Source organism: Stegastes partitus, unplaced genomic scaffold (assembly GCF_000690725.1).
Source record: "Stegastes partitus isolate 25-593 unplaced genomic scaffold, Stegastes_partitus-1.0.2 Scaffold41, whole genome shotgun sequence".
NCBI classification, from domain to species: Eukaryota; Metazoa; Chordata; class Actinopteri; family Pomacentridae; genus Stegastes; species Stegastes partitus.
Window position 1 is genome coordinate 1,129,586 of NW_007577772.1, and position 13,880 is coordinate 1,143,465.

The 13,880-nt window shown below is 42.3% G+C and overlaps 3 protein-coding genes across 5 annotated transcripts in view; 1 reads left to right on the plus strand and 2 right to left on the minus strand.

Annotated features, from left to right (window-relative positions):
- LOC103374606 (sentrin-specific protease 8-like) overlaps window positions 1-3,305 on the minus strand; it is an 8,846-nt gene extending 5,541 nt beyond the window's left edge. Inside the window, exon 1 of the mRNA XM_008304725.1 lies at window positions 3,233-3,305. The gene's annotated coding sequence lies outside the window, so the exon portion shown is untranslated. The remainder of the gene's footprint in view (window positions 1-3,232) is intronic.
- LOC103374590 (sentrin-specific protease 8-like) lies at window positions 530-3,550 on the minus strand. 2 transcript variants are annotated; one of them, XM_008304714.1, is made up of 2 exons: window positions 3,465-3,550; window positions 530-1,411 (listed from the first exon to the last, which is right to left on the minus strand). In XM_008304714.1, the coding sequence occupies exon 2, from the start codon at window positions 1,385-1,387 to the stop codon at window positions 719-721; it is 669 nt and encodes a 222-aa protein (XP_008302936.1). In that variant the 5' UTR covers window positions 1,388-1,411; window positions 3,465-3,550; the 3' UTR covers window positions 530-718. The 2 variants fall into 2 exon arrangements, with proteins under 2 accessions (XP_008302936.1, XP_008302928.1); XM_008304706.1 differs by lacking the exon at window positions 3,465-3,550 and adding an exon at window positions 3,233-3,309.
- Window positions 3,551-3,745: 195 nt separating this feature from the next.
- The window catches only part of myo9aa (myosin IXAa), a 135,523-nt gene continuing 125,388 nt past the window's right edge, over window positions 3,746-13,880 (plus strand). For both annotated transcript variants that reach the window (XM_008304735.1, XM_008304743.1), the window contains exon 1: window positions 3,746-4,060. The gene's annotated coding sequence lies outside the window, so the exon portion shown is untranslated. The remainder of the gene's footprint in view (window positions 4,061-13,880) is intronic.

The window sequence follows — 13,880 nt, forward strand, 5'->3', positions numbered from 1 at the left end:
AGAAGCCACAAAGTAATTTCACCATTTTGTCAACAAAAATGTGACATTTATTAAATCAACAGACGATGACTTTGAACCTTTTCATGAGCACATACATTCCTCCACTCAGCACCGCCCTTTGTCCCATCAGCAGTCACAGCACACAGCGCTCGTTAGCCTCACACAGCAAATTTTTTTCACGCCCTCAAAACTGAAAGTAGCTTTGGACACGACGCCCGTTCAAACTGAGAAACAAAACGAACATGTGACATAAAGCAGGAGCCAGAGTTAATTATGCACATTCTTATTGTCAATTCAGTTCATTTAAAATGACCCTGAGCAATAATCTGTGTAAACATTTCTACATTCGCTCCGAACTCATAAAATGGAGAAAAGAAAAGGTCCGTGCCGCCTCTTCCGCGTGACGTGTTCTCCATCCTCGCTCAATATATACAAAGAGGAAATTCAGTTCAATTTATAGGCATGCTGGTGTTCTCGTTTACATACTGTACGTTGCTGTGCATATACATGGAATAAACATGACACCAACTGTTCTCTGAATCTGTAGAGATTCATAACACTGCTTTATTTTTTAAACTTTACTCTACTATGCAGTATGATAGACTGTAATAGAAATATACTTCATATATAGTTATATACTGTATTCAAGGAGTGCATTCAGATTCTCCAGCAGTAGATATGTGGGGCTGTTCTGCATATACTGAGGACGACCGACGTGCTAAGGGAAGGACAGGGAGCAGCAGAGGTCGTTCTGAGCTAGACTCTGGATCAGTCTGCACCACTCGGCCCTCTTCTGGGTGATGTAGGCCGGGGTGATGATTTGCACAGGAAGGCGCGGCGAGCCCTCCACCCTGGCCTTCTCACACAAGGCCTCGGCGATGCAGATGACATACATGCCACAGTCATAGCTGTTCTGCTGCGATGGGCAGGGCTCCTCCACGAACAGCGATTTCCTCCCCGCGCCCAAGAAAGGCTCCAGCTTGCTGGCGATGCGCCGCGCGTGCAGGGAGTTGCTGCCGTTCTGAGAGTCATAGTGGGCGAAGTGGTTGGAGGTGTGGTGGTACAGCAGCAGGCTCCAGTGGGAACCTCCGGCCGTCTGGTTGGAGTTGTCGTTGACGGCCAGAAAGACCCAGCGGCGGGAGGCGAGATCCAGCGGCTCAAGGAACAGAGCTAACTCATCGGGGCAGGAAGCACACTTGATGAACTGGGTGACCTCTGGGCTGATGAAGATGATGGCCTCCCCCAGGACTCTGAAGCGCTCAGCAGCAAAGTACTCGAAGGCGAAGCCGATGACTTGGTCGTTGAGCCAGTAAGGTCCTTCCAGTAAGGACACATCGGAGCGCCGCAGCAGGCTGTCCTGGTAGCTCAGCACTACAGGATCCATCATCCAGCACAATCACAGAGTGTCAGGCTGAAAAACACACAAGTGATGAGTCAGACATTTAATCAACAACTGTTTTTCTAATGCTTTTGTTTTTTGTAATTTATCAAATATCATCTTAGTTTAATTTCTCTGGATTTTGACAGTTGGTTTGTAACAAATAGAGCTGCAACAATTAAGCAATTAGCTGTAAACTATTAACTTAACGGTCAACTATTTTAATTATCAATTAGTCATTTTAAATTTTGTTTAAATTCCACTTATCTATCACATTTTGTAGACCAAACAGGTAACTGAGTGACGAGGAAAGTTATTTGCAGATTAATATATAATAGAAATAGTTGTTGATCACCAGAAATAATCACACATAACAGGCAATTTGAAGATGTTAGAAATGATTCTTGGAAAATACTGTGTATCTTATTGACTATTTTTATGCTAGTTTATCCATCAAGGCTCAGTTTCCCATACATGGATTAAGCCTAGTCTTGGAGCTTATTTTCTGCTTTTGTCTACAACTAGATGAATCTATTTTTGGGAAACTGGCTGCCAACATTTAAACCAAAGAAGAAGAAGAAAAAAAGGAATGGTTTAGTTTTCTGACTTAAAAATCTAATTTCTATGTTCTGGTTAGAAAAGGGTTAACTTCTCACATGTCATTCACACAAATTCTCAACCCTTAAATGAATCCACACCCTCATCAGGTGTGGTTTGTAAGGACAATGATCAGACCAGAACAAAGACACTCCTTTGACCAGTAAATATAAGATGACACCTTAAAATGACATGATGCCACAGATGACAAAAGATGAGGACAAGCCATTGACCGGCTGGATGCTGCATGTCGTAGTCACGCCCTTGAATGTTCACAACTTCCATATTGGTCATTTAAGATATAGAAATTGTTTCAGACAGCTCTTGATGGGTGTGCCCAACAACCTGATCATGTCCCCCCAAATATCCGCCAACTTTGCTGAACCCTTCAGGAAGAGTGGGACAACAATCCACAAGCAACCTTGTTAACTTCAAGCATTGTAGATGTGTGACTTGTTACAGACTTTCTGACAGATGACTCCACTCTTTATCAGACCAGTATCATACACAGAATAGTGCGTACTTGGTTGTTTCATTGGTTCATTCTGTTGTAGAGATGCCACATGTAAATACTTTCCCCCTTTAATAAAAAGGATAGATAGGAACTGATAAAAATAGTACATACTGTGCTGATATTTTTGTCCAGTGTGGCTGGACAATTAATCCACTGCTTTCCTACTGGTGAAAATAACAGTCATTTGAGCAGCAGCTTGTTTGGCACTGGTCTTAGTTTGTTTTTAAACATCAGATGACTCTTTTACTTTGAAAGATCACAAAACTCATTCTGAACACGGTGATGCAAACACATCTTCGTTGGGTGGACTACACTGCACATGGACGTGCTAAAGTTTCACCATGTAAAGTTTATCTAACAAACTTACAGAACAAGCTGTCAAACTTTACACAGACTGATCTGTTGTGGATACACGTTGATTTGATTCGTTGATGATGTGGGTCGTTACCTTCTGTTACTCAGAGCTGTCCTACAGCACTAACAGTGTTATTTTCAGGTATTTACAGTGGCGTTTGCTCGACCATAAATCCACTGCGGAGTATCACATTACTGCAATGCGATGAGTTCATCGTTTTTGCCAGCAGGCAGCTCACTGCTGAAATCGTCTTTTCATTAGCATGAGCTAGCTAACCGCCACTTCCACCAGAGCTACAAAAAACTCCGCTAAACAGCGAGCTTGGTTTGTATAACACACACCGCGGACGGCTAAATTAAAATACATGCGTTTGACTGAATGTCCATACCTGTAAAAGACACATTCAATTAAAAAGTACCACGAAAACTGCAGTGTTGTCCCCCATTGCAATGACTAACGTAAAGTGCTTCTGGAACACCGTAAACATTTCGCGACAGTTGGGTGGAGACAAGCTTGCTTCTGATTGGCTCATAACATCCGGGTACTTGCGCAGTAACTAAACTGTCGGGACAACGATTTGTTTCATAACGTACAAGCACTGGAAAGATGTTTTTACTTACATTGACAGCCATGAAAGCGCAAAGACGAAAACACATGTAAAAACTGATTTAGTTATTAGTCATTTAGGAACTTAAAATGTACCCAAAGTTCGGGTTAAGGCTCACTTAAAAGGGTGCCGTGTTATAGCGTTGCGTCGCTGTCGTGCTATCTGGTGCCCACTTCCGGGTATTTCGTTCCGACCTCCCCCTCCGGATTCTCTCTCCGCCCCCCCGGGCGGCGTGAACGCGCACCATAGTGGCCGCACTGATTAGCAAAAGCAAAGAGGAGTTTTCAGCGAGCGAGCTGCGAAGGGCTGCCTTTTAATTACATCCGAACTGCGAACACGCTGGGATTAAAAAAAAAAGAGGAAAAATGCGCACTTATTCTGCGCGGACTTGAATCTCGAAGGACTTTGTTCTGGAGGCGAGCAGCCGGAGAGAGAAGAAAAACAAATTAATTCAGTGGGAATGCAGGGAATTAAATAGAGACTTAGTCCTTTTTTTTTTCTTTTTCTTTTTTTTTTGCGTGACTACAAGTGTGCGCGGCTCTGCAGAAGAAGCCTGACAAGAGACGAAGAGAACTTGAGTGAAACGTTGACTTCAGCTCCCGTCTGGAGGTAAGAGGGATGTTCGGGGGTCGAGCTGCCGCCGCCGCCGCCGCCGAGGCTCCGACGGGCTCCGGGGCTGGAAGCACACACACACAAGCCATGAATCACTTTAGGTGTTTAGTAACAAACTTGTTCCTCTGATCTCCTTCTCATTTGCAACATGAGTTTCAGTTGCTTTTAAGGTGTGTGTATGTGTGTGTGTGTGTGTGTGGGCTCAGTCGGTGCTTTTGTTAGTCACCGAGGTGTGTGTTTGTGTGTCTGTGATGTGTGAGGCTGTGAAAAGTTGTGGCTGATATGTCAGTTCAGACTGCAACTGCAGAGAGCTTGTTTTACATCTAAAGGTGCCATAAATAACCTTAAAAAAACGATAAATGATCATAATAGCAGCCACGTGTTACATGCAGGTTGCTCTATTCTGGTATTTAGATGTGATAAGACACATTATTTGCATTACTGTGATGTAAATGTGGTAGATTTGGACAAAAGGCTTGCAAAAAGCACATGCACCTACAGGATGATGCAGCATAAATGAAGGGAACCTCCACAGTTTCTGTCAATCAGGTGTTTTATATTTAGGTACATGGAGAAATAAGCAGATACGTGCAGGTCTGAGTGTGTGTCTGCAGCAGGGTGGGGTAAATGTTGACATGTATTATTTAGTGGAGGTCAGACAGCGCAGCTCATAATGCAGCGAGGGGCAATACAGTCTGCAAAGCAGCTGTAATTGCACAGGGAGGTCTAATGGGGTGAGGAAGCTGCTGAATCATGGGTGCACGTCTCGGTCTGTTAGTGGACTCAGAGTCAGACGGATTTTTTACAACACTCCTGGCTCTGTTGGAGCTTGAGTGCACCTGAATGGACTTTATTTTTATCTTGAGCCATTTCGGTGTTCATTCCAAGGCTTTGGCCTACATTATGTATGAGGGGAGGTTATAGTTAGGTGTGCCTGCAGAGGGACAGCATGAAAACGAAGGGGAAAGAGATGGAAAGCAACAGAGATCCCCGGCTGGGCCTAAAGTGAGCGCAGTTCATTCAGCGAGCCATCCCATAAACCACCAGGGCGCTCCTGACCATCTTTTATTTATGCGACTATTATATAACAGCCACATTAGATTTTAGATCAGGATTATTGCGGTTATCACGGCGAAACATGCTTAATTTGTTCTGCATTTTTTTGTGCAACATGTTAAATTGCTGTGTCCTTACGTAACTGCACAAAAAAAACGAAGGAAAATGACTTTAATTCATGGAGCTGTGAGGTTTTCCTGACCACTTTGTCCCGCCTTCAGATCAGCACAGGTGATGAGAGTAAAGTGGGCCTGTCCTGCAGGAATGTGAGCTCTGAGAAGACACAGCTGCTGCAGCATGAGAGGAGGCTCCTGGGCCGAGACTCCGGCAACTGGTCCCTGTTGACATCTGACACCTCACAGACCCTCTGTCTGCTATTTCTAAAGGACCGGCCTCAGTTTTGTATCACATCGGGCTGCATTGAGCGATATCGCCGACGCCACCTGAACAATCGAAGCTCAGATTTTAGTGTTTGCAGGAGACGGTTTGCTGCAGACAGTCTGCTTCTGTACTTGGAGAACTTTGAGGACTTTTAGGTAAAGGTGACAATGTTCTAAAGTCACAACAGCAATGCAAAGTTTAAACTTTTCTTTTCTACAGCTACATAATCTGCCTCTTAGTCAGCGGAAACAATTAACGACTTCAGGTTTTGTCACCTCTTACATCACGTCCTGCCACCCAGTCAGACCTGATGTGTGGCTGCACTCTGTGTTCTAAGAGTCCAGCTTGAGTTCAAACAAGTTCCTGATGTCTTTGAAATGGAGACTGTAGCCTCCAGTTGAACAAAGTTTCCGCCTTCAATCGATTTTTATTGATTGTTTCGGTTCATTTGTCCTTGTGCGTCTTGAAACATGACAGCAGCGACTGTATGTACCGGCAGGAAAACGTCTATCTTTAAGGCTGTCGATTAAACTGTCCTTTTTCAACAATAATCGATCAGCTGTTTGGGCTATAAAATGTCAGAAAATGATGAAAAACGTCGATCTGTGCTTCTCACAGCTCAGTATGACGTCCTCAAAAGTCCTGTTTTGTCCACAACTCAAAGATAGATCGATTTGCTGTCACAAAGGAGGAAAGAAACCAGAAAATATCCACATTTAAGAAGCTGGAATCAGAGAGTTTTGACATTGTGCTTCTTAAAGCTTCTGATTATCTTAATAATTGTCAACTAATCAATTAATCAGTTGATTGGTGCAAGTTATATACAGTATATTGGTGGCTGATTTGACTGCAGCATTACGCTGAGAGTTTTTTTGTGAGATATCTGCTCTTTCAAGTGACAAGAAACTACAGCAAAGGCTTCATTTAATAACAGATTTCTAACCGAACTGGAAAACGAAGGAAAAGCAGTTATTCAAGGATTCAAGGTTTCAAATGATTCAAAGTCTTTATTGTCATGTGCAGCAGTAGCAAGTCCTCAACTCTCAGTTCTGCTTCTGTGCCTTGTGCAGGGATTAACCTGTTTATAGAATACATTCATGCAGACACACTGACAGTGATGAATATGTAAGAAAAAAGTTGATGTGCAGAGAATAAATGTACAAACTAAAGCATGTGCAATATTTATGGTGCAGAAAAGGTTGAGGTCTGCTCATAAATACTGAGGTAGGTAGTGTTGAATATATAAATAACAGTGCAGAAGAAAGAGGGTGTATGAAAGAAGAACATTTAAATTAGATATCAAAGGCCTACCTGTGATGTTCAACCCTTAAAGCTTACAGAGAGCCACGTGTTAGAGTTTTTCATGGTGTTGTTCTCTTTGTATTTGAGGTAACAGTCTTCTGTGATGCGACGACGTCTTTGCAGCTCCCATCACCTCCCACCAGCCTCAAACATGACATCAAAAAATGACCCCGTCGTTGGCCCCCATAGGTGATACCTGCCAACCCGGATCGCAGTTTTTTTTTCTGTTGGTGGGGGAACACGAGTCACATGCTGCTGCTCCCACATGACGGATATGTCCCCAAAAGTGTCGCGGCCGCATGATGGGATTGTGCGCTGTAAGTGATTGGCATGCACATGAAGTCATTAAAGAGGAACCTGCTTGTGTTGCAGCGAACAAAGCTCCCCTTTCTTTAGTAGGCCATTATACGAGGCGGGCTCTGGCCTCGCAGGCTCAGCTTCCCCACGTTTTGCATTTCCCCTCATTAACTCACTGCCGCTAACAGTAGCCGGAGCGAGGTGGAGGGAAGAAAGTGCATTGTGTTTGTTGTGCTCTTTTTGCAATTTTGTTTATGTGAAATGACCCTAACTTGTTCTTTTTTTAAATTAATCCCTCGCAACGAGAAAGGCGGCGTACAAAAACAACACGGATTTGGCTGGAAGCTCGCTTTGAATCCCTTTAAATTAAAAGTCCTTGTTGTTTTTCTTCTGGACAGAGAAGCGAGTGTTTAAAACCTTTTTGTTTCTCTTTGTAATTAATTGATGAAGTGAGACGTGGACGCTCACTTGCAGCCTGATTGGTTGTGCGGAGGCTTGGGTGGACATGTGGAAACTTCTTATCAGTGCAGGAGGGATGAATTTGGCTTTTATTTTAAAGCACCTGCAGTGAGAAGTCAAATTTCAAAATGATGCTTGAGTTAAGGCGGTAAAGGCTGAGCATGATGGCATGTAGGTGAAATGTCAGATGTCAGCGGCCACGTTGCTGCAGGATTTTGGCGGCAGCTCACTGGAAACTAAAGTTGTGATTTTGCTGAGTTTTTTTTGTGTGTGTGTTGTGACACAGCTGTGACAATAGCTACCGGCCCCCTGCAGCCTCATGGTACAGACAGGACAGGGCCCACGGCTAATCTCCAGGCATGTGCTGTTGTGTAATGGTACACAATGCGGTCCACATGCAGAGCAGTTCGGCCCTGAAACCACCTCACGCGTCGGACAAAATGCTCCGTATCGCAGTGTTCAACGGGAAATAATCAAACATTCGCTTTGAGTCTGACAGCTCTACATGTGAAATTAAAACCTGCAGGAAGTGATGTGATGCATTGATGTTTTATTTCTGGTGCTGCTTTCAAGAGGACAGGAAGAAAGACAAAGTTTAGAGTTTCATCTCCGCGCCGCGCCGCCGCTCTTATCTGTGAGAAACTCTGACAGTTTACAGTAGTCTGTTCTCTGTCAGGATGAGGCAAGAGGGGAGGAAGAGTGGAGATAGCTGTGGCTAACTGACAACAAACAGGCCGTGATAAGGTGGATTCTGAACACTCGCTAATAGCCGACATTCTTCTGTCTAATCTGAAGCGTAGTTGTCGGGGCAGTAAATGAGCAGATGATATAGGCTCCTTGGAGATTATGCTGAAGTCAAGCTATTAGCTGTGGGGTTATGGTTTACAAGAGGAGCCTCGTGTTTTTGTCTTATGACGAATAATGACGACAAATAGACGTTCAAACGCTTCCAAATCTAACATCAGATCATTAGATTTACATCAAAATGTCAAGTTTTTGTGCAAAATGACCATTTGTGTATCAGACTTTGCTCTTGAGCTTAGTTTTAAGGCTACCTGTTACCACCCACTAAATAAATCATGGTAGCAAGATAAAAAAAAACAAATTTTATTCATTTAAACTAACCTTTAAGTTGCAAATATTGTTTTTTATGAGTTGATGCAATAATGTTGGTGATCACTCCAATTTAATATTGTGTGTAGTTTAAACTAAAATTTTTGTGCTGATTGATAGAGAACAAAATTAAAGTTGCAATAAATTCATTAAATAACTTAATTTTTCTCCACCTTAAATTCAGGAAAACAAGTTGAAGCCACCAATTATTAAGTAGTTTGTAATTTAAAATACATTTCATTATGGAGAAAAACCACATTCCTCAAACTCAGTTTTGTTTGTTGGTTGAACAGAATTTCTTAGAAGCTGTCAAACCTCATGAAGACTGAAGCAAACTGTTGCATTAATAGCTTTTGTTGTTGTTATTGAGCCTAAACATTTGTTTTTAGAGTTTAGAGCTGCAACAATAGACTGACTAGTTGTTAACTGTTAAATTAATTAACTGTTTTGATCATCAGATAGCTGGTTAAAGTATTTTAGCTTCTTAAATGTGAACATTTTCTGGTTTCTTTCCTCCTCTATGACAGTAAACTGAACATCCTTTATCTTTTGTAGACATTTGAGGATACTATCCGGGGCTTTGGGGAACACTGATGGACATTTTTCACTATTTTCTGTCTTTTTATCGACCAAAAAACTAGGTGGTTAACTCAGACAATATCCTGCAAATTAATCTCCAGTGAGAATCATTGATAGTTGCAGCCCTGGTAATACGTGATCACAGTTAACAAGAGATAAAGGAGGTTGTTTCTTGTGTATTTTGAAAGAAAAACTGTATTTCTGCTTTCAAGTTGCAAACACATAATTCCCTGTCAGTCTCAACTTGTGGCGCTTTACAGAATCTTTAGGAAATCACTGCAACATTTCTAATACCACAATGACACCTGCACCCTCCACAGATTCTGTGTTGTCGTGCCACAACGCTCAGTTTAACTTCCTGCCCTGTCCTTTGGCACCAACCTGCATTCATCCTGATTAACCACTGATGCATTTCATAGCACGCATTCACTGCCCTGCCTCAGCAGTCTGCTCCAACGATTAATGTCAGACACCCTGCAGTCGATTAGAGGCTCCTTATCGTCCCCACAAAGTCCTCCACTCAAGGAGCCCCACTTAACGGTGAAGTCGTCTGGGCTTAGCAAATATTTTTCGCTCTACATGTCATGCTGGCTGAGCCGCGCTGCGCAACAGGTGAGCTATGAAAGTAGACTCAAATGCCAGCTGTCCCAATTCTGGAGATGGAGAGTCTGAGCCAGAATGAGCTTAACGAGGGTTCACATGGAGGCTTGGATTGTTCTGACCTTCTCAGCTCAGACAATCGAGTATTGTTCGGAGACGGGACTAAGTAGTTTGTTCCTGATGCTGATTTTCTGTGGATTCGTGGTCTGTTTTGGTGCAGTAAGTGTATGAGAGTTTAAAATGTAGTTCACTTATAGTTTTATAACGTATTGCAGTGTCTATTTGTGCCTAGTAATCAGTCCCTCTGTTAACTGATTGTCAGAAAATGAGTAAATTATGCATACTAACTGTTCTTCTACAACATGTAAGTTTGCTGCTACCATTGTTGGCTGAATTCTGGTTTTTAGAGTGTTATGTGGACTCGGGCAGCCACTAAGGATTATTTTGACCGTCAGTTAGTCTGGTGATTATCTTCTTGGTTAATCGAGTAGATGTTTATTCTATAAAATGTCAGAAAATGGTTAAAAAATGTCCATCAGTGTTTCCCAAAGCGCCAGATGATGTCCTCAAATGTCTTGTTTTGTCCACAACCCAAAGTTATCCACTTCAGTGTCATAGAGGAGGCAAGAAACTAGAAAATATTCAGCTTCAAGAAAGTGGAATTAGAGAATTCAGACTTTTTTCAGTGACTCAAACCAGTTAATTGAAAATCAAGATAGTTTGCAATTAATGTGATAGCTGGCAACTAATGGATGAAGTGTTACAACTCTATCCTAGAAGAGTCTGCAGAGGCTGAGAAGTAATGAAAAAAACTACAAATAAAATCAGATTTAGGAATCTAGACTCAGAGAACTTAAATGTTTTTATTCCCAAAAATACTTAGACTGATTAATTGATTTTAAAAACAGTTGGTGATTCATTTAATAGTTGACATCTAGTTAAATATTTGTTGCCAGATGTTGGAAAACCTTGTAGTGTGGAGCATTGATGCACATTTAAAACTATTTTTGAACATCAATCGATGAAAAAGCGAAACACAATGAATTCTGAATGCTGATGAAAATGGTGTCATGTTGAGATAGTTCAGTGGAGTTACAATATGCAAGCTTAAAAAGAGATGTTGAGGCAGAAGAAACACTCCAGACTGGTGGTTTTGCACCAAGAACATGGAGAGATGTTCATTTTCTCAGTGGGTCGATGTAAACATCAAGTATGTTGCATTTTAGGTCAGAGGCTCAGTAGTTTTCCATTCTTGTCTGCAAACTCTCCTGGTCATGTTTTACTGCTGTTATCACTCCCTGCATGCACAAAACAAACCTGGTGCAATAAACAAGACCATGCATGTTTCTGTCAGATTGCATCCTGGGAAATGAAGGAATTCTCAAAGTAAAGAAGATGAGCAGACGTTCACAGAGAGTAGTTTTGTTAGTGCATGAAAATGTCATTTTAATAACGGTTACCAGCAAAAAGGGCATCTCAGGGTGGGATTTTCCTTGAAGCCAGAAAACTCTGTATGTTTCTTGTTCAACCACAGTTTACAAAATGTTGCTCCAAAGCTGAGGGCGTGCAGTAAACCATGAGGCCATAACATTAAATGCAGCCTCTTCACCAACATCCTCCGTCATCCCCTTGAAGCCGGCAGCCAAACTTGCGTTATCGCCGCGCTGCAGCTCTCGCTGTCTCTCCGTCGGCCGCGGCTCTGGCTGCAGCAGCAGGCTCAGATTTCAAACAGCCTGCGGTCTGCTGCAGGCAGAAAGACAGCAGTCATCCCCCATCCTCCGAACAGACAGTGAGAGCCTCTGTAACACTGCCCTGTAATTACAGGTCATGTTTTTTCCTAATACGCTAAACAGATGTGCTTAGAATTGTGCTTAACATTCAGACCCACAGTTGGACTTGATGACCTGTCATTACTATCAGCTGGTGAGGGCTGTTTCTGTTGAATCACTGGCTTGGATTAGAGATTCTTAAACTCTGATTGTTTCTTTCTGTTGCTTTTATTCTCTCTGCGACAGAAGAGTTGCAGCTTGAACTGATTTAATGTGAAGGAAAAGGTCACAAACTGAGCTTGAGTGGAACAAATACTTAAAAATGTACCATGTAGTGAAAAATGTATATATGTTTAATTTCAAAATCTGGAAACATTTAGATTTGTTCCCATGGACATTTCAGCTTTGCAACTTTTTTCTTTTCAATGCCTTAACCCTGTTCACCCCAAACCCTCCACCAAAGGCATATTTTCTTTAAAAAAAATCACCCAAACTACACCATTTATCAGAGCTAGAAACTGCAACAACCAGTTATCGGATTGCCAGCTTTGTCACAGTCCTTGAACTAACCACTTGTGACAGAATGTTCAATCTGAAAAGTTAACCAAATCTAATCCTACAATCATTTAAAATTTGCCAAAAATAATTTATTTGCACTGATCAGTCTACAACAAACAAATAGATGCACTCATCAACCAAGAAGCCACGACTGACTTAGCAGAGACCGACAGTCACGGGACAAAAATTCAAGGACTTTTCGACTGAACTGCAGGCAGTGTTTCCACAGAGCAGATAGGAAGCAACATAAAAATGTAAGTAGTATAATATTTATAGTATGTAGAGCCACCACACACATGTGGGAACTTAAAGTCATACAAGCAGATTCCAGCTATTGCAATTTTTTGTATAATAAATAATCAAAGAACTTATTTTTTTCTTTTTTAATGATTTACGGCATTCTAAGTGTATCACAATGCACACAAGACATGTTTGAGTTCTCTCTACCTCTAGCTGTGATTGTGCTGTTTCCAGAAGGGTGCAGGAACTTACACTGCAATGAAAAATGAGCCCACAGTGAGTAGAAAAGACTGCTTATCTTTTCACTGCTTGCATAGAGGGAATCACATGTCGGCGTGGATTGAGTTTTTACGTTGGGTTTAAGTTGCTGTGAGTCTAACATGACAGCACATAATTCATATACTTACATAAGCCTACATGGACTTACATGCCCAGGAGTGTCGTTTTACATCTCCAAAATCTGATATATTACACTGTAGCGTTTCCCTTTGATCACCGGTGCCCACTCATGTATGCAGTGATTCACAGCGATGCCTTTGAAACGGCGCTCGATGTAGGTGTTGAACGCCCTTAAGGAAAAATCTCCCATCTGTATCATTATGCAACGCTTCACAAAAGCAACCTTTGGCAGCTGATTTGAGTTAATTGACCATGAAGATGACGCATTCATCGGTGTAAAACCTTCAGGTTGGAAAGGAAAAGGAACCCCTGTTTTTTTTTTTTTTTATGTCTTTTGTCTGTTTGCTTGACTTGGTTTCAGGTATCCAAAATTGGAAACAGTGTTGATCTCTTGGTGTTCATCGCTGTGAGGTTTCGGGCATCTTGGCACCGAGCGCCGCGAGCAGCTACAGTCATTATTGCTCATCTCCACTCAGCTGTGAAAGACGAGATGAGTCCCGTTGGCATCTGCAGCCTCTCGTACTCTGTTTGTGTTTGCAGACAGGATCCCGATCCCCGTTGCCTCGCCGCCATGCGTCGCGTGTACCGCTCCTGTTTATGTTTAGGTCTTACATTTTCCAACGGCCTCCCTGCTGCTTGGTATGTTGGCGTTCACATGTTGGACATTGCTGGAGGAAACGTGCCGGCGTCCCGGCTGCTCCTCGGCGCTGTCTTCCCCCTGAGGCCAGGGGCGGCTCAATGGGCCCGTTTGGTCCAACAGACTCTCTTTCTGAGGGGGAAATGGAGTGTACATAATCTGGGTCAATGATACCTCCTGGTCCTGCACTGTCTTCCTCCTCTGTCTCTGCTGCTTGATAATGCCTCGTCATCCGCTGCCTCAAGTAGATTTTAGCAGGTTTTCAAATCGCTTCTTAACCTTTAAACCAGTACAAGGTGTTTGAGGATGATGGTCATATATGTGATAATGACATATCTGCAAGTACTCATTTTCTTTGGATAATATGCCCTTTATTTATTTAACTTTTAACAAGTGCAACCAAGAAATATACTCAGAAGAACATTTT

Excerpts from the sequence above, each read along its gene's own strand:
- LOC103374590 (XM_008304714.1), bottom strand. The coding sequence starts at position 1,387 with ATGATGGATCCTGTAGTGCTGAGCTACCAGGACAGCCTGCTGCGGCGC.